This window comes from Hemiscyllium ocellatum, chromosome 15, assembly GCF_020745735.1.
Source record: "Hemiscyllium ocellatum isolate sHemOce1 chromosome 15, sHemOce1.pat.X.cur, whole genome shotgun sequence".
Lineage (NCBI taxonomy): Eukaryota > Metazoa > Chordata > Chondrichthyes > Orectolobiformes > Hemiscylliidae > Hemiscyllium > Hemiscyllium ocellatum.
The window spans coordinates 7,197,314-7,219,883 of record NC_083415.1 but is presented as its reverse complement, the minus strand read 5'-3'; the positions used below and the strand labels follow the sequence as shown (position 1 = coordinate 7,219,883).

Here is a 22,570-nt window from a genome sequence, read left to right as displayed (position 1 = left end):
AAGGAACTGGGACTAGGCCCTGGAGCAGAGGAGGTTCGGTGGAGATTTTAGAAACCCCTTTCAAAGAGTGACTGAGGAGAGACAGTGTCCAGTTCCAAAGGATCAGTCCCATGCTCTCAGGGAAAGAAATGTGACTTTGTTTATACACCATTCCTGCAGAATTTGTTGGAGGCTGTAAACAGATTTAATATTTAAGCTTTTGGAAAGGAACTGGAAAAGTCATGAATCATATTTGCCTTTTGGTAGGGGAAGGAGACTGTGTGGATCACTCAAGGAGCTGAGATGGGCTGAATGGCCTCATGCTAGGATTTCTACATCAACTGTTTCAGGATACCGACTCTGACTTCCTCTTGTAGACTTTCACAGTCCACGACAACGAAGGAGGGCTCCAACCGCAATGAGTTTCCTGCCTATATATGGCTTGGCCAGTAAATATTGGCCGCTTTAGTCACACCCCACATTCAGGAGCAAACGTAGCCTCCCTGCTGCCAGAGGCTGTGATGTGGTTATGAGTGCCGTAACAGCAACAATCAGTCCAAGCTGAGATTGTGACAGCAAGTTTCACAAATTGAGAAGGACAGACATGAGGTGGAGAGAGGCTGGTGAGTGACCTGATTCTGGGGCTTAATACCAATATTCCCCGGGGTGGGGTACTGTAACAGCTCAGGGTATTAGTCCACCCCAGGCTTTTAACAGTCTTTGGAGGAGCCACTTGCCAGACACAGTAATTAATGTCACGTGTGCCCGGTGAGTTTGGCTTTGCCGATGAAGGATCGTTGTTATTGTAGCTGGGATCTTCCTGTGCTGACTGAGGCTTGATGGGCGGTTTGTCCCTGTAAGTAACACACCAAATTCTCAATCTCTAGGTTATTAGATAGATGCCAAATCTTGAGTTGCTAGATAGATTCAAAGTCAGTCCCATTTAGCATGGTAATACAAAGAACAAAGAACATAGAAAATTAAGCACAGGACAGGCCCTATGGCCCTCCAAGTTTGTGCTGATCCAGATCCTCTATCTAAACCTGTCACCTATTTTCCAGGAGTCTGTATCCCTCTGCTCCCTGCCCAGTCATGTATCTGTCTGGATACATCTTAAATGACGCTATCGTGCCTGCCTCTACCACCCTCTGCACAAAGAATTTTCCCCGTATATCTCCCCTAAACTTTTCCCCTCTCACTTTTGATACACAACATATCTTCACCATTGCCCGGGTACGCGTGAATTGAAACAACGGACTGCTTCGTTTGGAAATAGTTGTGGGCAGGTCTGGCTGGAAAATAACAAGTGGTAACAGTGTGGGCTGTTGTTGATGCACAATTAGCCAAGGGATAAAGAGATACACTATGTGTTTTGATGTAGTTATACACAGGGAATCATATTTTACACAGTCCCAGACACCACCATCACCGTCCCATGTCCTGTCCCTTTGGCAGGACAGACCCAGCAGAGGTGGTGGCACAGTGGTGTCAGTTAGTTGCCCTGGGAGTCCTCCCCATTGACTCCAGGCATCATGAAGTCTCATGGCAACATAAACAAGGACACCTCCTGCTGATTACCACCCACCATCTTCCCTCGGCAGAATGGTCTGCTCCTGCTCCTGTTTCGTCGGCTTCTACACCATCCTCCTGCCACAGATGCATGTGTCCATGGCTGTATCGGAAGCAGGGACCACCCCAAACCCTTCTGGAGATGAAGTGTTATCTTTCTGTTGAGATTATAGCACCGTGGGTGCGCATACCCCTGACAAAATGCAGGGGCTCAGGAAGCTAATTCACCACCAACTTGTCAAGGGCAAAAATACAGAAGGCTCCAAAACTAGTTGAGCAGTTTACTTTAATCTATTGTTAATGTCGCATCCTTGGACTCTTCAATATTTAGAAGAAAGTACTGCGTTTTCACATTAAACTCACGGTACAACATTGGAGATGATATTTATTATGGTCGGAATGTTTACTCTTTGTTCCTGTAATGTCAAGCAACTCTGCTACCCCAGACAGCAAGGTATTTAAACCCTTCCAGCTCATTGCGTCAAAAAGCATTTGGCTCAGAAATTTTGATCAGGGTGTGATCTCTGAGCACACCGGAAAATCCGGTGGAAAAAACAGCAGAGATTAATCCGGGCACAGTCAACAGAGGGAGGGGCACCAGGGGTTTGGGGTGGGGAGGGCTGGATTCTCATCCCCTGGAGACAGTGTCAGATATGGCTGGGTGGGGGGGTAATAAATGGGTTGGTGGGGTGGGGGACGTGGAATTGAGGGTGTCAGTTCTAAGTCGGCGATACAGTTAAATTGTTACTCACGAGACAGAGCAGATATGTCATTTCCTCATCTACCCTACAAAACTAGTGAACTCAACTGCGTCTGAATGCTTTGAATTCTCTGATATTCAGGGAACTTTTGTAGACATGGAATGGATTCCCCCACAGAAGTTTCAATCTCATTTCCCATGTATCTAGCTGATCCCTGTCTATGCTGAGGAACCGATTCCTAGCCACTGAAATTTCTGGGCTTTCATGTTGTCAGATTTCCAAAGTGTTCAATTTTAATCTTGTTTCTGGATCTAAACTCCCTTTCCCTCAATACGTTTCGACCCTCTCCCAAAACTATCTCAAATACATCAACGATGCTGCTTCCTGCTCTCCTTCACAATTGGAAAAATACATTAGTTTTGCTTCCAATTTCCATCCCTCTCTCACCTTCACTTGATCCATCTCTAATTCTTCCTTCCTGGCTCCTTTCCATTTCTGGGGATAGGCTGTCCATCAACTCCCACAGTTACCTGGACTATATCTGCTCACACCCTGCTTCCTGCAAGGACTCCATCCCATTCTCCCAGTTGTTCCAACTCTATCACATCTGTTCCAATAATGCAAACTACTGTCGGATTGTCTCCAATTCTTTCCTCAACCTGGAAATCCTCACTCCTATGTTTGTTAGGGTCCTCAGCCATGCCTGACCCATTTCCCACACTCCTGCCCTCACCCCTTTGTCTTCCCCCCAGAATAATGATGGGGTTCTTCTTTCTACCCCACCAGCCTCCACTCAAAGGATCAAGCTATGCCATTTCCATTGCATGCAGTAGGATATCACCACCAACAACAGCCTCTCCTCCCCTGCTTTGGCAATATTCCACAGGGATCCATTCCATGTCTACAGTTCCCTCTGGTCCACTCTTCCATCACACTCAATGTCAGAGCCCCAACCCCGCAACTGCTCCTCATGTAATTGTAGGAGGCGTAACAGCTCCTCACTACCTCCTCCCTTCTCTCCATCCCTCAAGTGCCCCTTCCAGGTGAAACTGCGTTTTACTTGCGCTCTAGTTTGCTGTGCTCACTCCTCGCAGTGCAGTCTCCTCTACATTGGCAAAACCAAAGATAAATTTAGTGACTGCTTTGCTAAACACATCGGCTTTAGATTTAACCCTTTCCGTCTAACAGCTTTATACGACAGCTCTTCCTCATTTTTTTACCTGTTATCCAGAAGACTATAAGACCTAGGAATAGAAATTAGGCCATTCAGCCCGTCGAGTCTGCCCCACCTTTCAATCATGCCTGATAAAATCTGATTGCTGAAAGCATTGTATCACATTTGCTGTTATCATTGCTTTCCCAGTCTCTGGCTTTATAAACTCACACTGATCTGGGTAAGTAGCTCTGCTTTCTGTTTTTCTAAAGGCGTCAAAGTGCATGAGGAGAAACCGGGGGCAGAGGCTTGATTTGGACGATCAACTAATGACCATATTGAATGGTGCAGCAGGTTCAAAGGGCCGAATGACCTACTCCTCCTCCTAGGTTTCTATGTTCCAGAGAGACAGGCAGAACTTTTATTTCCTATACATCTCTTGCTGGGAAGGCATATGAATGTTGACATTGAACTACCCTCAAGTCTGGGGTATCTTCTGTGGTGGAGGACTAGTGTTGAGCAGGCCACTCATTTCCACCTTGTTGGAGGGCGTTCTGGATGCCTGCCTCCCAGTCTGTTCCATTGCCTTTTGGTTAATGAATGTTCCTTTTTTTTCATTAACTCAGAATCTGTAGATTATTCTGTGGGTGGGGGAGAAATGAAGAGATTTTCCAACCCTGTGAAATCAATGATGTCCTCTTGGGAACTCGAAGGCGTTGTTGGATACCAATGTCGCTGATCTCACTTGGTTAATATTTCTCAGCAAGAGTTCTTCAAATACTTGCAATCTCTTCTTCCAGCTGGCACATCATGTTGGTCAGTCGGTGAAATGTTTGAAATTGCTCATTAAGTTTCAACGTGTATCAGTGAGACCTGATTTTTTTTTTGATCAGACCAGAGCGATGTTTGTTGACTGCCCTGGCATACATTTTGCATTGTCGAAAGATCCATGTTCTAATGGGAGGTTATACAGTACTGGGAGTCAGGCGGTTTTTTTTTCTGATGGTGTTTGATTTAAAGTATTAAGTTATTTGTGGATGTAATGAGTATCATTTCTGTCATTTAACGATTATTTCTTGCTTTTTGCAAATGACCCACTTTCTTGAAAACATGATGTGGTTTTGCCTTTATCTGGGTGGCCTTGTTCTCCACATCTTGTTCAGTTACTGTTAGCATCAAAAGGTTTGAATATTCCTTATGTTGGTTTGCTGTGTGATTATTTGGACGAATGTACCTCATGAAATTGATACGTTTTGATAATAGAACATAGAACATAGATATTACAACGCAGTACAGGCCCTTCGGCCCTCGGTCTGGAGTAAAATTGGCCATTCACTCCTGAGATTTTTCTGCGCTTTTTATCCCCCAACTCTCTGTTTCTAACGCAACCTTTTCCAGTGTGAGGTCTTCCTTCAGTCGTCAAAGATCTGGAAGAGGTTAATTCCATCGGAAATTCTATCTCTAGTTAGCCCTGGTTGGTAACGCTCTGTATTCACATGGTCCCCAACAATCTATAAAGATTGTGGAGATAGGTACTTCAATCGATTCTCTGGGAAACTATTATTTTATTGATTCTTGCACTTTCCGTAATGCAATTAGTTCATAAATGGACAGCTGAAGGAATTCAGTATCTCACGAGATTTCATCTGGTCGTGTAGGACGCATTTTATCCAAACTTTTCTCCTTGTAAATCAGTACAACAAATTCCAAGAAATATCAAGTTGAGGAGAAAACTAACATTTATAATGTGTGATGAGAAGGGTTCTGATTTGTTGGGAAAGTGTATTCTGATTGGGAGACGTGTTGCCATGCAGAATACTGATAATTTAGCACTTCTGTTTAAAGTCACTCGTGGGACTTCACTTAACTGTCAAACGTCGTTTAAAATTTAAACCAGGCAAGAGAGTTGTGATTGGTCAAGGCACTCCCTTGAGAAGCAAGCAGGTGAAGGAGTGTCGCCTATTTTGTTGAGCTGAAACACGGGCATTCGGTGTACACGTTTTTTCTGTGTACAACGTGCAGGGCTTTTGTGAATTAAAATCTTTAGCCTTCAGGACAAACACATGTGCCACGTTGTCACTGACGATCCTAACATGGCTGTCAGCATAAATTCATCACACACTGGGGATTATTCAGTGTATACTGTCCAATCATGGAATCACATATAATATTGGGCACTCTTGAGTGTTTTGTAAGCAAGGCCTGCTTGGATTCTTGAGGAGAAAGTGAGGTCTGCAGATACTGGAGATCAGAGCTGAAAATGTGTTGCTGAAAAAGCGCAGCAGGTCAGGCAGCATCCAAAGAACAGGAAATTCGACGTTTCGGGCATAAGCCCTTCTTCAGGTTAGGGCTTATGCCCGAAACGTCGAATTTCCTGTTCCTTGGATGCTGCCTGACCTGCTGCGCTTTTCCAGCAACACATTTTCTACTTGGATACTTGGGATATGCCTATAAAATATATTAGTTTTGAATACACGGACCCAGAGAGCTTTCTGCAGGAGTAGCAGCTTTTCCCCTCTTGCTTTTTCTCTGAAACTGCTGCCATGAAAGTTTGTGAGTTGCGGTTCCCCTGGAAGGCCTCATTACTGTGAGAGGAGAGTTCTGAAGGCAAAAGTCTAAATCTACATCACAGTCACCAGAAAAAGAGACTTCAACAAGCAATAACTGATCCAGAAAGAGACTGTCATATCAATAGCTGTGTGGGAAGTGAATTCAGCTCCAGACCAAGATTCCGACAATCTGTGAATAATTTTAGTTTTGCTAAATTGAACTGTTCTTAAATATGTGCTGCTGGAAAAACGCAGCAGGTCAGGCAGCATCCAAGGAGCAGGAGAATCGATGTTTCGGGCATAAGCCCACCTTCAGGAATCTTCAGGATTCCTGAAGAAGGGCTTATTATGCCCGAAACATCGATTCTCCTGCTCCTTGGATGCTGCCTGACCTGCTGCGTTTTTCCAGCCGCACATTTTCAGCTCTGATCTCCAGCATCTGCAGTCCTCACTTTCTCCTAAATTGAACTGTTGCTTGGCCAAAGTGCTTCTAGAAACATAAAAAATATGAGGATTCAGTCTATTTGGAGCTGCTTGGCCAGTCAACGTGAGATCCTCTATCTCAAAGCCATGGTCTCTGTTTCTGTCTGTCTCTCTCTCTCTCTCTCTGTCCTTTGATGTCTTGACTAGCTGGAAATCTATCTAATTCTTTCTTAAATATATTCAGCGACTGGGTTTCCACAGCCTTCTGTGGATGAGAATTTCACAGGATGACCATGCTCCGAGCAAAGAAATTTCACCTCATTTCAGTTCAACCTGGCCTACCCTGTACCCTGAGACTCTGTCCCATGGTTCCAGATTCCTCAGTCAGGGGAAACATCCTCACTGCATCCAGCCATGTTGTTAGAGTTTTATATCTTCCAATGAGATTCCCCCTCTCATGTTTCTACATCCCAGTGAGTACAGCTCCAGTCGACATAATCCTTCCTTATATGACAAACCGTTTGAAGGCAGCGCAGTGACTCAGTGGTTAGCAGACAGCAGTACCCAGCAGAGAGGGTCACAGTACTATCCAACAGCATAGGGGGACCTCAATGTGTTGCGATGCGACATATAGTCCAAAGGCCAGCCCATAATCCCTGCTTTGATTACCACATTGTTGGGGGGGACTGTTTGCTCCTGGATTTCAGCCCAGATGGAAATGTCCTCTGATGTGACACAGGAAGCCTCTGAGACCGTATCGGTGGCCTGATGTTTGTACATGTGGCTGCTTGTCAGCGTCGTGAAGAACTGACTGAGGGAATGAACCTGGCTGGGGTAACACTGGAATTAACTTGTGTTTGTTCTCTCTTCTCACTAGAGCTTATTCACCAGTGGCTGGTGGTCTTCCTGCTGTATCTCAGACCGGTGGGAACCGGCCAACTGCCCTCAGTAGCTGCCCGGTGCACACAGACAGCAACATTACCCTGCACAGCGAGGAGGGAGGTGATGCAGAGCTACCGGGCTGTCAGCTGGTATAAGGTGGGTGAGGGCGCACTAATAAATTATGGCACAAAGTAACATTAAAGATCAGTGCCGACCATTTTGTCAAGACAATGACAGTGATAGGGGAGTGACAGAGATAGGGGAGTGACAGAGATAATGGGGAGTGACAGTGATAATGGGTAGTGACAGTGATAGGGGAGTGACAGAAATAATGGGGAGTGACAGTGATAGGGGAGTGACAGAGGTAGGGGAGTGATGGTGATAGGGCAGTGACAGAGATAATATGGAGTGACAGTGATAGGGGAGTGATGGTGATAGGGGAGTGATGGTGATGGGGTGTGACAGTGATAGGGGAGTGACGGTGATAGGGGAGTGACAGAGATGGGGAGTGATAGAGATAATGGGGAGTGATAGAGATAATGGGGAGTGACAGAGATAATGGGGAGTGACAGAGGTAGGGGAGTGATGGTGATAGGGAAGTGACAGAGATAATGGGGAATGACAGTGATAGGGGAGTGATGGCGATAGGGGAGTGATGGTGATGGGGTGTGACAGTAATAGGGGAGTGACAGAGATAGGGGAGTGATGGTGATAGGGGAGTGACAGTGATCGGGGTGTGACAGAGATAATGGGGAGTGACAGTGATAGGGGTGTGACAGAGATAATGGGGAGTGACAGTGATAGGGGTGTGACAGTGATAGGGGAGTGATGGTGATAGGGGAGTGACAGTGATAGGGGTGTGACAGAGATAATGGGGAGTGACAGTGATAGGGGAGTGATGGTGATAGGGGAGTGACAGTGATAGGGGAATGATAGAGATAATGGGTAGTGACGGTGATAGAGGAGTGACAGAGGTAGGGGAGTGACAGAGGTAGGGGAGTGATGGTGATAGGGGAGTGATGGTGATGGGGAGTGACGGTAATAGGGGAGTGATAGAGATAATGGGGAGTGATAGAGATAATGGGGAGTGACAAAGATAATGGGGAGTGACAGAGGTAGGGGAGTGACAGTGATAGGGGTGTGACAGAGATAATGGGGAGTGACAGTGATAGGGGTGTGACAGAGATAATGGGGAGTGACAGTGATAGGGGAGTGACAGAGGTAGGGGAGTGATGGTAGTAGGGGTGTGACGGTGATAGGGGAGTGACGGTGATAGGGGAGTGACAGAGATAGGGGAGTGATAGAGATAATGGGGAGCGGCAGAGATAATGGGGAGTGATAGAGATAATGGGGAGTGACAGAGATAATGGGGAGTGACAGAGGTAGGGGAGTGATGGCGATAGGGGAGTGATGGTGATAGGGGTGTGACAGTGATAGGGGAGTGACGGTGATAGGGGAGTGACAGAGATAGGGGAGTGACAGTGATAGGGGAGTGACAGAGATAGGGGAGTAATGGTGATAGGGGAGTGACAGTGATAGAGGTGTGACAGAGATAATGGGGAGTGACAGTGATAGGGGAGTGACAAAGGTAGGGGAGTGATGGTAGTAGGGGTGTGACGGTGATAGGGGAGTGACAGAGATAGGGGAGTAATAGAGATAATGGGGAGCGGCAGAGATAATGGGGAGTGATAGAGATAACGGGGAGTGACAGAGATAATGGGGACTGACAGAGGTGGGGGAGTGATGGCGATAGGGGAGTGATGGTGATAGGGGTGTGACAGTGATAGGGGAGTGACGGTGATAGGGGAGTGACAGAGATAGGGGAGTGACAGTGATAGGGGAGTGACAGAGATAGGGGAGTAATGGTGATAGGGGAGTGACAGTGATAGGGGTGTGACAGAGATAATGGGGAGTGACAGTGATAGGGGTGTGACAGAGATAATGGGGAGTGACAGTGATAGGGGAGTGACGGTGATAGAGGAGTGACAGAGATAGGGGAGTGACAGAGGTAGGGGAGTGACGGTGATAGGGGAGTGATAGAGATAATGGCGAGTGACGGTGATAGGGGAGTGACAGTGATAGAGGAGTGATAGAGATAATGGGGAGTGATGGTGATAGGGGAGTGACGGTAATAGGGGAGTGATAGAGATAATGGGGAGTGAAGGTGATAGGAGAGTGATGGTGATAGGGGAGTGACAGAGATAGGGGAGTGACAGAGATAGGGGACTGATGGTGATAGGGGAGTGACAGTGATAGGGGAGTGATAGAGATAATGGGGAGTGATGGTGATAGGGGAGTGACAGAGATAGGGAAGTGACAGTGATAGGGGAGTGACAGAGATAGGGGAGTGATGGTGATAGGGGAGTGACAGTGATGGGGAGTGATAGAGATAATGGGGAGTGACAGTGACAGGGGAGTGATGGTGAGAGGGGAGTGACGGTGATAGGGGAGTGATGGTGAGAGGGGAGTGATAGAGATAGTGGGGAGTGATGGTGATAGGGGAGTGACAGAGATAGGGAAGTGACAGTGATAGGGGAGTGACAGAGATAGGGGAGTGATGGTGATAGGGGAGTGACAGTGATAGGGGAGTGATAGAGATAATGGGGAGTGACAGTGACAGGGGAGTGATGGTGATAGGGGAGTGACGGTAATAGGGGAGTGACAGAGATAGGGGAGTGATGGTGATAGGGGAGTGACAGTGATAGGGGAGTGATAGAGATAATGGGGAGTGACAGTGGCAGGGGAGTGATGGTGAGAGGGGAGTGACGGTGATAGGGGAGTGATGGTGAGAGGGGAGTGATAGAGATAATGGGGAGTGATGGTGATAGGGGAGTGATGGTGATAGGGGAGTGACAGAGATGGGGAAGTGGCAGTGATAGGGGAGTGACAGAGATAGGGGAGTGATGGTGATAGGGGAGTGACAGTGATAGGGGAGTGATAGAGATAATGGGGAGTGAAGGTGATCGGAGAGTGATGGTGATAGGGGAGTGACAGTGATAGGGAGGTGATAGAGATAGGGGAGTGACAGAGATAGGGGAGTGACAGAGATAGGGGACTGATGGTGATAGGGGAGTGACGGTGATAGGGGAGTGATAGAGATAATGGGGAGTGATGGTGATAGGGGAGTGACAGAGATAGGGAAGTGACAGTGATAGGGGAGTGACAGAGATAGGGGAGTGATGGTGATAGGGGAGTGACAGTGATAGGGGAGTGATAGAGATAATGGGGAGTGACAGTGGCAGGGGAGTGATGGTGAGAGGGGAGTGACGGTGATAGGGGAGTGATGGTGAGAGGGGAGTGATAGAGATAGTGGGGAGTGATGGTGATAGGGGAGTGATGGTGATAGGGGAGTGCTAGAGATAATGGAGAGTGACGGTGATAGGGGAATGATAGAGATAATGGGGAGTGATGGTGATAGAGGAGTGACAGAGATAGGGGAGTGACGGTGATAGGGGAGTGATGGTGATAGGAGTGATAGAGATAATGGGGAGTGAAGGTGATAGGAGAGTGATGGTGATAGGGGAGTGACAGAGATAGGGGAGTGACAGAGATAGGGGACTGATGGTGATAGGGGAGTGACAGTGATAGGGGAGTGATAGAGATAATGGGGAGTGATGGTGATAGGGGAGTGACAGAGATAGGGAAGTGACAGTGATAGGGGAGTGACAGAGATAGGGGAGTGATGGTGATAGGGGAGTGACAGTGATAGGGGAGTGATAGAGATAATGGGGAGTGACAGTGACAGGGGAGTGATGGTGATAGGGGAGTGACGGTAATAGGGGAGTGATAGAGATAATGGGGAGTGAAGGTGATCGGAGAGTGATGGTGATAGGGGAGTGACAGTGAGAGGGGAGTGATAGAGATAGGGGAGTGACAGAGATAGGGGACTGATGGTGAGAGGGGAGTGACGGTGATAGGGGAGTGATGGTGATAGGGGAGTGACAGTGATGGGGAGTGATAGAGATAATGGGGAGTGATGGTGAGAGGGGAGTGATGGTGAGAGGGGAGTGATGGTGAGAGGGGAGAGACGGTGATAGGGGAGTGATGGTGAGAGGGGAGTGATAGAGATAGTGGGGAGTGATGGTGATAGGGGAGTGACAGAGATAGGGGAGTGACGGTGATAGGGGAGTGATGGTGATAGGAGTGATAGAGATAATGGGGAGTGAAGGTGATAGGAGAGTGATGGTGATAGGGGAGTGACAGAGATAGGGGAGTGACAGAGATAGGGGACTGATGGTGATAGGGGAGTGACAGTGATAGGGGAGTGATAGAGATAATGGGGAGTGATGGTGATAGGGGAGTGACAGAGATAGGGAAGTGACAGTGATAGGGGAGTGACAGAGATAGGGGAGTGATGGTGATAGGGGAGTGACAGTGATGGGGAGTGATAGAGATAATGGGGAGTGACAGTGACAGGGGAGTGATGGTGAGAGGGGAGAGACGGTGATAGGGGAGTGATGGTGAGAGGGGAGTGATAGAGATAGTGGGGAGTGATGGTGATAGGGGAGTGACAGAGATAGGGAAGTGACAGTGATAGGGGAGTGACAGAGATAGGGGAGTGATGGTGATAGGGGAGTGACAGTGATAGGGGAGTGATAGAGATAATGGGGAGTGACAGTGACAGGGGAGTGATGGTGATAGGGGAGTGACGGTAATAGGGGAGTGATAGAGATAATGGGGAGTGAAGGTGATCGGAGAGTGATGGTGATAGGGGAGTGACAGTGATAGGGGAGTGATAGAGATAGGGGAGTGACAGAGATAGGGGACTGATGGTGATAGGGGAGTGACAGTGATAGGGGAGTGATAGAGATAATGGGGAGTGATGGTGATAGGGGAGTGACAGAGATAGGGAAGTGACAGTGATAGGGGAGTGACAGAGATAGGGGAGTGATGGTGATAGGGGAGTGACAGTGATAGGGGAGTGATAGAGATAATGGGGAGTGACAGTGGCAGGGGAGTGATGGTGAGAGGGGAGTGACGGTGATAGGGAGTGATGGTGAGAGGGGAGTGATAGAGATAATGGGGAGTGATGGTGATAGGGGAGTGATGGTGATAGGGGAGTGACAGAGATGGGGAAGTGGCAGTGATAGGGGAGTGACAGAGATAGGGGAGTGATGGTGATAGGGGAGTGACAGTGATAGGGGAGTGATAGAGATAATGGGGAGTGACAGTGACAGGGGAGTGATGGTGAGAGGGGAGTGCTAGAGATAATGGAGAGTGACGGTGATAGGGGAATGATAGAGATAATGGGGAGTGATGGTGATAGAGGAGTGACAGAGATAGGGGAGTGACGGTGATAGGGGAGTGATGGTGATAGGAGTGATAGAGATAATGGGGAGTGACAGTGATAGTGGAGTGATGGTGATAATGGGGAGTGATGGTGATAGGGGAGTGACAGAGCTAGGAGAGTGATGGTGATAGGGGAGTGACGGAGATAGGGGAGTGACAGAGATAGGGGAGTAATAGAGATAGGGGAGTAATAGAGATAGGGGAGTGACAGAGATAGGGGAGTGATGGTGATAGGGGAGTGACAGTGATAGGGGAGTGATAGAGATAATGGGGAGTGACAGTGGCAGGGGAGTGATGGTGAGAGGGGAGTGACGGTGATAGGGGAGTGATGGTGAGAGGGGAGTGATAGAGATAATGGGGAGTGATGGTGATAGGGGAGTGATGGTGATAGGGGAGTGACAGAGATGGGGAAGTGGCAGTGATAGGGGAGTGACAGAGATAGGGGAGTGATGGTGATAGGGGAGTGACAGTGATAGGGGAGTGATAGAGATAATGGGGAGTGACAGTGACAGGGGAGTGATGGTGAGAGGGGAGTGCTAGAGATAATGGAGAGTGACGGTGATAGGGGAATGATAGAGATAATGGGGAGTGATGGTGATAGAGGAGTGACAGAGATAGGGGAGTGACGGTGATAGGGGAGTGATGGTGATAGGAGTGATAGAGATAATGGGGAGTGAAGGTGATAGGAGAGTGATGGTGATAGGGGAGTGACAGAGATAGGGGAGTGACAGAGATAGGGGACTGATGGTGATAGGGGAGTGACAGTGATAGGGGAGTGATAGAGATAATGGGGAGTGATGGTGATAGGGGAGTGACAGAGATAGGGAAGTGACAGTGATAGGGGAGTGACAGAGATAGGGGAGAGATGGTGATAGGGGAGTGACAGTGATGGGGAGTGATAGAGATAATGGGGAGTGACAGTGACAGGGGAGTGATGGTGAGAGGGGAGAGACGGTGATAGGGGAGTGATGGTGAGAGGGGAGTGATAGAGATAGTGGGGAATGATGGTGATAGGGGAGTGACAGAGATAGGGGAGTGACGGTGATAGGGGAGTGATGGTGATAGGAGTGATAGAGATAATGGGGAGTGAAGGTGATAGGAGAGTGATGGTGATAGGGGAGTGACAGAGATAGGGGAGTGACAGAGATAGGGGACTGATGGTGATAGGGGAGTGACAGTGATAGGGGAGTGATAGAGATAATGGGGAGTGATGGTGATAGGGGAGTGACAGAGATAGGGAAGTGACAGTGATAGGGGAGTGACAGAGATAGGGGAGTGACAGTGATAGGGGAGTGATAGAGATAATGGGGAGTGACAGTGACAGGGGAGTGATGGTGATAGGGGAGTGACGGTAATAGGGGAGTGATAGAGATAATGGGGAGTGAAGGTGATCGGAGAGTGATGGTGATAGGGGAGTGACAGTGATAGGGGAGTGATAGAGATAGGGGAGTGACAGAGATAGGGGACTGATGGTGATAGGGGAGTGACGGTGATAGGGGAGTGATAGAGATAATGGGGAGTGATGGTGATAGGGGTGTGACAGAGATAGGGAAGTGACAGTGATAGGGGAGTGACAGAGATAGGGGAGTGATAGAGATAATGGGGAGTGACAGTGGCAGGGGAGTGATGGTGGGAGGGGAGTGACGGTGATAGGGAGTGATGGTGAGAGGGGAGTGATAGAGATAATGGGGAGTGATGGTGATAGGGGAGTGATGGTGATAGGGGAGTGACAGAGATGGGGAAGTGGCAGTGATAGGGGAGTGACAGAGATAGGGGAGTGATAGAGATAATGGGGAGTGACAGTGACAGGGGAGTGATGGTGAGAGGGGAGTGCTAGAGATAATGGAGAGTGACGGTGATAGGGGAATGATAGAGATAATGGGGAGTGATGGTGATAGAGGAGTGACAGAGATAGGGGAGTGACGGTGATAGGGGAGTGATGGTGATAGGAGTGATAGAGATAATGGGGAGTGACAGTGATAGTGGAGTGATGGTGATAATGGGGAGTGATGGTGATAGGGGAGTGACAGAGCTAGGAGAGTGATGGTGATAGGGGAGTGACGGAGATAGGGGAGTGACAGAGATAGGGGAGTAATAGAGATAGGGGAGTAATAGAGATAGGGGAGTGATAGAGATAGGGGAGTGATGGTGATAGGGGAGTGACTGTGATAGGGGAGTGATAGAGATAATGGGGAGTGACGGTGATAGGGGAGTGACAGTGATAGGGGAGTGATAGACATTATGGGGAGTGATGGTGATAGGGGAGTGATGGTGATAGGGGAGTCACGGTGATAGGGGAGTGATTGAGATAATGGGGAGTGACGGTGATAGGGGAGTGATGGTGAGAGGGGAGTGCCAGAGATAGGGGACTGATGGTGATGGGGGAGTGACGGTGATGATGGGGGAGTGACGGTGATGGGGGAGTGATGGTGATGATGGCAGAGTGACAGTGATGGGGGAGTGACGGTGATGGGGGAGTAACAGTGATGATGGGGAGTGTCACTCCATCATCATGTGATGGGATTGGTTGAATGAGTGTCTCAGGATTGAGTTGAGGAAGTCCCAGGATCATGGGGCCTCTCAGGGTCATGGGGGAAAGGCCTCAAGGTCATGGGGTTTGGGTCCCCACAGTATATCACCCCTGTGATTCTCACTGACCACGCATGGAAACAATTCAATCGAATTGGGTTCATTTTCTGACTGACTGTAGGCAGGAAAGGAAACTGTTCTCAGGGCAGAGACCACAAACAGGAAATAAGAACTGACCTTTGGAGAATCAAAACTTAAAACCAATTCATTGCGATTCTGAGTGAGTCCATCATGTTTATCAGACACAGGAACACTGCCAGGATTATAGGCATGATTTGGAGATGCTGGTGTTGGATTGGGGTGTACAAAGTTAAAACCTGGTGTTGTGTGATTTTTAAGATTATAGACAGCATGGTCTGACATGTCCTAGCACTTAGCTGACTGTTAATCAAGTTAGGTCACATGGGATTCAGTGTGACCTTGCCAATTGGCTACAGAATTGGCTTAATGGCAGGAGACAGAGAGTGACAGTAGGGGGATGTTTTTGGACTGGAGGCCTGGGACCAGCGGTGTTCCCCAGGGATCGGTTCTGGGTCCTCTTTTGTTTGTCATTTATGTAAATGATTTTGATGCCAACATAGAAGGCACGGTTAGTAAGTTTGCAGACGACGCCAAAATTGGTGACACAGTAGGCAGTGCGGAAGGTTTTTCTAAGATTACAAAGGGATCTTGATCAAATCGATTGGAGAAATGGCAGAAGGTGATTAATCTGGATAAATGTGAGGTTTTGCAATTTGGTGGAACAAATCAGGGTAAAACTGACACAATTAATGGTAGGAACTTGGGTAGTTTTGCAGAACAGAGGGACCGAGGGGTGGAGGTGCATCTTTCGATGAAGTTTGCATCACATATGGACAGAGTGTTTAAAAAGGCATCTAGCACGCTTGCCTACATTGCTCAGTCCATCGAGCACAGGAGTTGGGATGTCACGTTGATGGTGAAAAGGCCATTGGTGAGGCCTCTTCTTAAATACTGTGTCCAGCTCTGGTCGCCCAGTAACAGGAAGGATATTATCAAGCTGGAGAGAGTTCAGATGAGATTGACCAGGATGTTGTCGTGTATGGGAGGTCTGAGTTATAAAGCAAGGCTGGATATCTGGGTGTTTTTCATTGGAGCATAAGAGGTAGAGATGTAACCTGATAGAAGTTTAGAGATAATGAGGGGTCTAGATTGGGTTAATTCCCTAGGATGGGGGAAATTCACGGGTGGGGGCACACTTTTAAGGTGAGAGGAGAGAGACTTAAAAAAGAGGTGTGGTAAATTTTTAGACGGAGAGTGGTTCATGTGTGAATGAGCTTCCTGAGGAAGTGGTGGATGCGGGTACAGTTACAACGTTTAAAAGACATGTGAATCAGGAAAGGTTTGGAGGGATGTGGGCCAAGAGGAGACTGGTGGCATTAATTTAGTATGGGATCATGGTCAGCGTGGACTGGTCAGACCGAAGGGCCTGTTTGTGTGCTCTCTGACTCCCTGACTCTATGTGACAATGCTGGGGAGTTTGATGGAGAGTTTCTCTCTGTGATCCCCGGTGAGGTTTCTCAGACTGATCTCTGAAACTCGACTCATTCTTCATGTGTCTGTGTTCCCCTCTCCCCATATCTCCCCTCTCCCCACAGAAGCGCGAATGTCTTGCTGCTGGGAAATGCTGGAGCTTCCTGGCCCCAGCGCCATATTTACAATGTTGTCCACTGTGATTGTAATGAGGCCAGCCTGGTGGACCTCGTAGAATATGAGTTCCCTGATTGGGGCTGTTAACCTGGTCCAATCAGGGAGCCCGGGCTGACAGACATAAACAGGAGGGTCAGAGGTTGTGTTCACTCTGAGACCTGGCTCTGAGGGAGCTGGATCAGTGTCAAGGACTCCCACATTTAAATAAAGGGTGACTTAGAGTCATAGAAATGTACAGCTCGGGAACAGACCCTTCGGTCCAACTCATGCATGCCAACAAGGTACCCTCAAATAATCTTCCCAGTACCCAGCCCATTTCCCTTTAAACCCTTCTTATTCATATATCCATCCAGAAGCCTTTATATGCTATCATTGTACCAGCCTCCACCACTTCCTCTGGCAGCTCATGCCACACACGCACCACCTTCTGCGTGAAAAAGTTGCCCCTTAGGTCTCTTTGAAATCTTGCCCCTCTCACCATAAACCTATGTTCTCTAGTTTTGGACACTCCCCAACTCAGGGAAAAGACCCTGTCACTTCACCCTACCCATGCTCACTCATTCACTCACTCACCCACCCACCCACTCACTCACTCACTAACCCACCCACCCACTCACTCATCACCTGCCCACCCACACACCCACTCACTCACTCACCCACACACTCACTCACTAACCCCCCCACCCACCTACCCACTCACACTCACCCACTCACCCACCCATTCACTCGCTCACTCTCCCACTCACTCACTCACCCACCCACTCACTCACCCACCCACTCACCCACCCACTCACTCACCCACCCACTCATTCACTCACTCACCTACCCACTCACTCATTCACTCAATCACTTACCTACTCACTCACTCACCTACCCACTCACTCACCCACCCACTCATTCACTCACTCACCCACCCACCCACTCATTCACTCAATCACTTACCTACTCACTCACTCACCCACCCACTCACTCATCCACTCACTCACTCACCCACCCACCCACCCACTCACTCACTCACCTACCCACTCACTCACCCATCCACTCACTCACTCATTCTCTCTCACTCACACACACTCACTCTCACACTCTCTCACTAAATCACTCTCTCAATCACACAAGTGACTGGCAGCCCCCTGTGTAAAGACAATAAGGGGATGAAGTACCTTGACCTCAGTCCAAGTTTTTCATCATCACAAGGAGATAGGATCACAGCAGCAGGCACCCAGTCTGAGGAGGGACCACACACAGGCCCCCTCCAGAAATTCCCCCCAGAATACACCAGAGGGAGCCTGATCATGAACCTCCACTCAGCCTGGTGCACTCAGCACTATGTGGCTTCAAGCTAAGGAGAGTACGACTATCTCTGGGTGGGGCACTCTCGGCGTGTCTGGGGCCCTTTAGCCATGAGTACCTTCTGGGTCACCCAACCAAACATCCAAGGCAAATGGGCTCCACTGTAGGGTCAGCTGACTGTGCCTTATCTGTGGACCATGGGATTGCACCCAAACATAATGTGATAGAAATCAAGAAGATGACCTTCTGAGGACACAAAGCCAGGACAAGTGACATTCCACTGTAAGCGCTGTCTCATGTTTGTAAACATACTACTCATTTTTCATCAGCATCTGTGTGAATTAATGCCTGTCCAGCTGAAGTTACAAGCCATCTTTAGCAGTTCGCAATGTTTATGGTTGAGGGAGTGTGGACTGTGGGAACTTGGATGGTGCTTGCAAGTTTGGAAATGTGCGTGAACCTTTCCAGGTCACAATGTTTGTTTGTGCATCACAGCCATTTGTGGAATTGATTCATGATGCTATGCTTGAGAGTGCTTATGGCCGGGGCTTGATGTTCACAAAATAGGCTCTTTCCTGAGCTTCACTTATGCTTTCAGGTGTCTCTCAGCTGCAGGGTACAGAGCCTGTGTAATGCTGTTACCCTTTACTGAGCCTCATATCACACAGAAATAAAGTCCCTGTCCCTCACAAACAAAATATTTATCCTGCCAACTCCAGGTTTAGTGGCAGCCATTTTCAGTTCTCACTCATTATTTGTGTTACAATGGAAGGAAATGTAGAGTCACTGCAGCATGGAAGCTGGCCTTTCGGCCCATCAGGTCCATTCTGACTGTCTGACGACCATCCCACCCAGACCCACCCATCCCTGTGACACTGCATTTCCCATGGCTAACCCACCTAGCTGACACATGACTGAACAGTATGGGCAACTTAACATGACCAACTGACCAAACCTGCACTTAGAGTCATAGAGATGTACAGCACGGAAACAGACTCTTCAGTCCAACGTGTCCATGCCGACCAGATATCCTAAATTAATCTAGTCATATTTGTCAGCACTTGGCCCATATCCCTCCAAACCTGTAATTGTACCAGCCTCCACCACCTTCCTCTGGCAGCTCATTCTATACACGCACCACTCTCTGCATGAAAAAGCTGGCCCTTAGGTCCCTTTCAAATGTCTTCCCTCTCACCTTAAACCTATGCCCTCTAGTTCTGGACTTCCCAACCCCAGGGAAAAAGCATTGTCTATTTACCCTATCCATGCCCCTCATGATTTTATAAACCTCTATAAGGTCACTCCTCAGCCTCTGACACTCCAGAGAAAACAGCTCCAGCCCGTTCAGCTTATCCCTATAGCTCAAATCCTCCAACCCTGACAACATTCTTATAAAGCTTTTCTGAACCCTTTCAAGTTTCATAACATCCTTCTAATAAGAGAGAGACCAGAATTGCACACAATATTCCAACAGTGGCCTAACCAATGTCCTGTACAGTCACAACATGACCTCCCAACCCCTGTACTCAATACTCTGACCAATAAAGGAAAGCACACCAAACACCTTCTTCACTATCCTATCTACCTGCGCTCCAAGGTCTCTTTGTTCAGCAACATTCCCCAGGGCCAGGGCTTTACCATTAAGTGTATAGGTCCTGCTCTGATTTGCCTTTCCAAAATGTAGCACCTCACACCTTTAGACTGTGGAAGGAAACCCACACAGACAAGGGTAGAAATGGGGGGGGTGGACTTGTGCAAACTCCATACAGTCACCCATGACTGGAATTGAACCCAGGTCCCTGGCGCTGTGCTAACCACTGAGCCACCAGGCTGCCCGAAACAGTCCTCATGCTTCACACAATGAATCTCAGATTTAGCCACTTACACTTGGGTTTTGAACATCCCATGTAAAGTCTTCAGAGTAAAGTGTTTGATGTGGGGTTTGAGTTATTCTGAGAGTGGGCATGTTGATGGGGCTGGGTCAGTACTGTGGGGATTGCAGTGTTAAGGAGGATGGTGTCCCTGAAGCTTGCTGGAGCACATGGGTGGGGGTCAGGAGGGTTGGAGAGGCAGGGACATGCCTCTGCTTGGTGACCCAGCAAAGACCCACTGCCAGTAATCTGTTGGTGGAGAATGGGAAGTGGGATGTAAACAAGGATTAGATTAGATTAGATGCATTTATTGTCACTGGTGTTACAAAGACAGTGGAAAATGTTGCTTAGTATTGCCCCATTTTGAAAGACAGAAAACTTAGAAAACTTTTTAAAAATTACGGAATATAAATCCAAAAAATGAAGCAAAAAATTCATCTTCACGTTTCCTTTTTGTTACGTCTCAAAACAATCATTATCTCCACCTCCTCTGCTGGCACTCCATGGGCACCTCCAACTTGGGCCTAACCACCACTTCACCACCTCCGCTGCCACCATGGATCCTGCGCCGGGCCCACCAACACCACCTCTGTTGCCATGGTGACTGGTTGCTGTTGCCATGAGTACAGTGCTGGACCGCGATCACCACCTCAGCTGCCGAAGCCACCTTCCTCCGCCCGGGCCTGCTGATGCCATCTTGGAGAGGGAGAGGGGATTACAATCCGGGAGCACCTCCCTTTCTCCTTGAGGGAACACATCTGTTTTGAATCTCCTGCATCTCCTTCTTGCCTGACTCTGACACTGTCACCATCCAAACACCAATTTCTAGTCTGTGCTCTGCCACATTTCATCTCGGTTAGTAAACTGCATCCTTTCCTAATAGAAAAATTTTGCTCTCAGTTTGATTAACTTTTTCACCGACTCTATCAAACTCTGTTTTAATCCTCATCAATCAAGCGCTTTCCTATTGATAAGGCAACATCAGTTTTACAAAATACTTTTCAGAATTCTAAGTCCTTACTGGGATTTTACCCGAATCCTAACCTAATACTCTTGTTATGGACCCGGCCAGACCCCCTCAGAACATTTTAAGAAGGTAGCCCAGACCTTCTTTGCGGGTTGTTTTAAGCAGGTGCACAGTGGATATTCCAGGAGGGGTACAGCTGGCCCAACCACTTAGTTTTAAACAAAACAGAATTTATTTGCAAGATTACCGAATGAAACACAAACGAAAGAGAACAGAATACCGAATAAGGTAACATATCTGATAACCGAACAGATTATCCCAATTTAATGGATCCATCCCAAATACTTGCCACAATCCCCATAAACACTCCTTCGGCAAAAAAAAGGTAATATCAAACACAGGGTCTTACAGGAAGCTATCAGAGACAGAGATGGCTTAGAGATTCAGCACAAAACACCTTCGTCCATGTCGCTGTTTCTCTGACCAAAAGTCTCAAAAAAAAGTGACCAGCAGCAAACTAAATCAGAACAGAGAAACGCTGAGCTGGGAGACTGGCCATTTTGGTCTTTTTTCTAACTATATTTTAATGGTATCTATAAGCGAATACTCTCAAGTAACTATCTATGCCCTCAGCTCACTTCTCTTGCTCACTAAACTCCTTGCAGTAAAGTAAAACCGCCCACTGTTACAACAGCAGTTACAACTGTACTCTCCTCAACCTTCCATTTTCATTTACTCATTCCCCGCATTCCACTCCCAATTTTGCTTCCCTTTATTTTGGATCCACACTACGTTTCCCATTCCCCCCATCAAGCTGGTTTTAAAACCCATCAGTAATACTCGCACACCTCCCCACCACCATGCCTGTTGGTGGAATTTCACAGATTCAGCTTCCCCAGAACTGCTCACAGTGTCCCAGGAATCTAAAGCCCTCCCCTCGTGCACCATTTTCCTGCTTTCTCATCCTATTTCTACAGGCACCAACACGCAGCACTGAGATTGTAACCTTTGAAATTCTGATTTTCATCCTCTATCTCTTTAAACTCTGCCTGCAGGACCCCACCTCTCTTATAACCACTGTAATCATACACCACGGTGCCTCAGTGTCTGCTCTTCTCCATCTGGGGCCACTCAGTGACATCCTTGATCCTGATACCTGGGGGAGACACTTCCTCTAGGTTTCACATCTGTGACCTCAAAAACATCCTGACAATTACATCTCTTAGTGAATTCCCAATCTCCCTGCTCCCCATGTACAGCTGCAGCTGTAAGTACCACCATAACATTGTCTTAAAATTCATTTGTGGGCTGGGCCAGCACTGATCGCCCATCCCTAGTTGTCCTTCAGAAAGTGGGGATGAGCTGCCTCCTTGAAATGCTGGAGTCCACCTGCTGTTGGTAGACCCACAATGTTGTGAGGGAGGGAGTTCCAGGATTTTGACCCAGCAACAGTGAAGGAATGGAGATATATTTTAATCTCAGGACAGTGGATGGCTTGGAGGGGAACCTACAGGGGCTCGTGTTCCCATGTATCTGCTGCCCTAATCCTTCTAGATATAAGTAGTTGGAAGGTGCTGTCTAATAATCTTTGGTGAAATTCTGCAGTGCACCTTGTTGATGACACACACTACTGCTAC

The 22,570-nt window shown here is 48.0% G+C and overlaps 1 protein-coding gene across 1 annotated transcript in view; it reads left to right on the top strand.

Annotated features, from left to right (window-relative positions):
* Positions 1-558: 558 nt before the first annotated feature.
* The window catches only part of LOC132822693 (uncharacterized), a 30,680-nt gene continuing 8,668 nt past the window's right edge, over positions 559-22,570 (top strand). The window contains exons 1-2 of the mRNA XM_060835945.1: positions 559-602; positions 7,252-7,412. Coding sequence (XP_060691928.1) covers positions 584-602; positions 7,252-7,412 — 180 coding nt within the window. The 5' untranslated portion in view covers positions 559-583. The remainder of the gene's footprint in view (positions 603-7,251; positions 7,413-22,570) is intronic.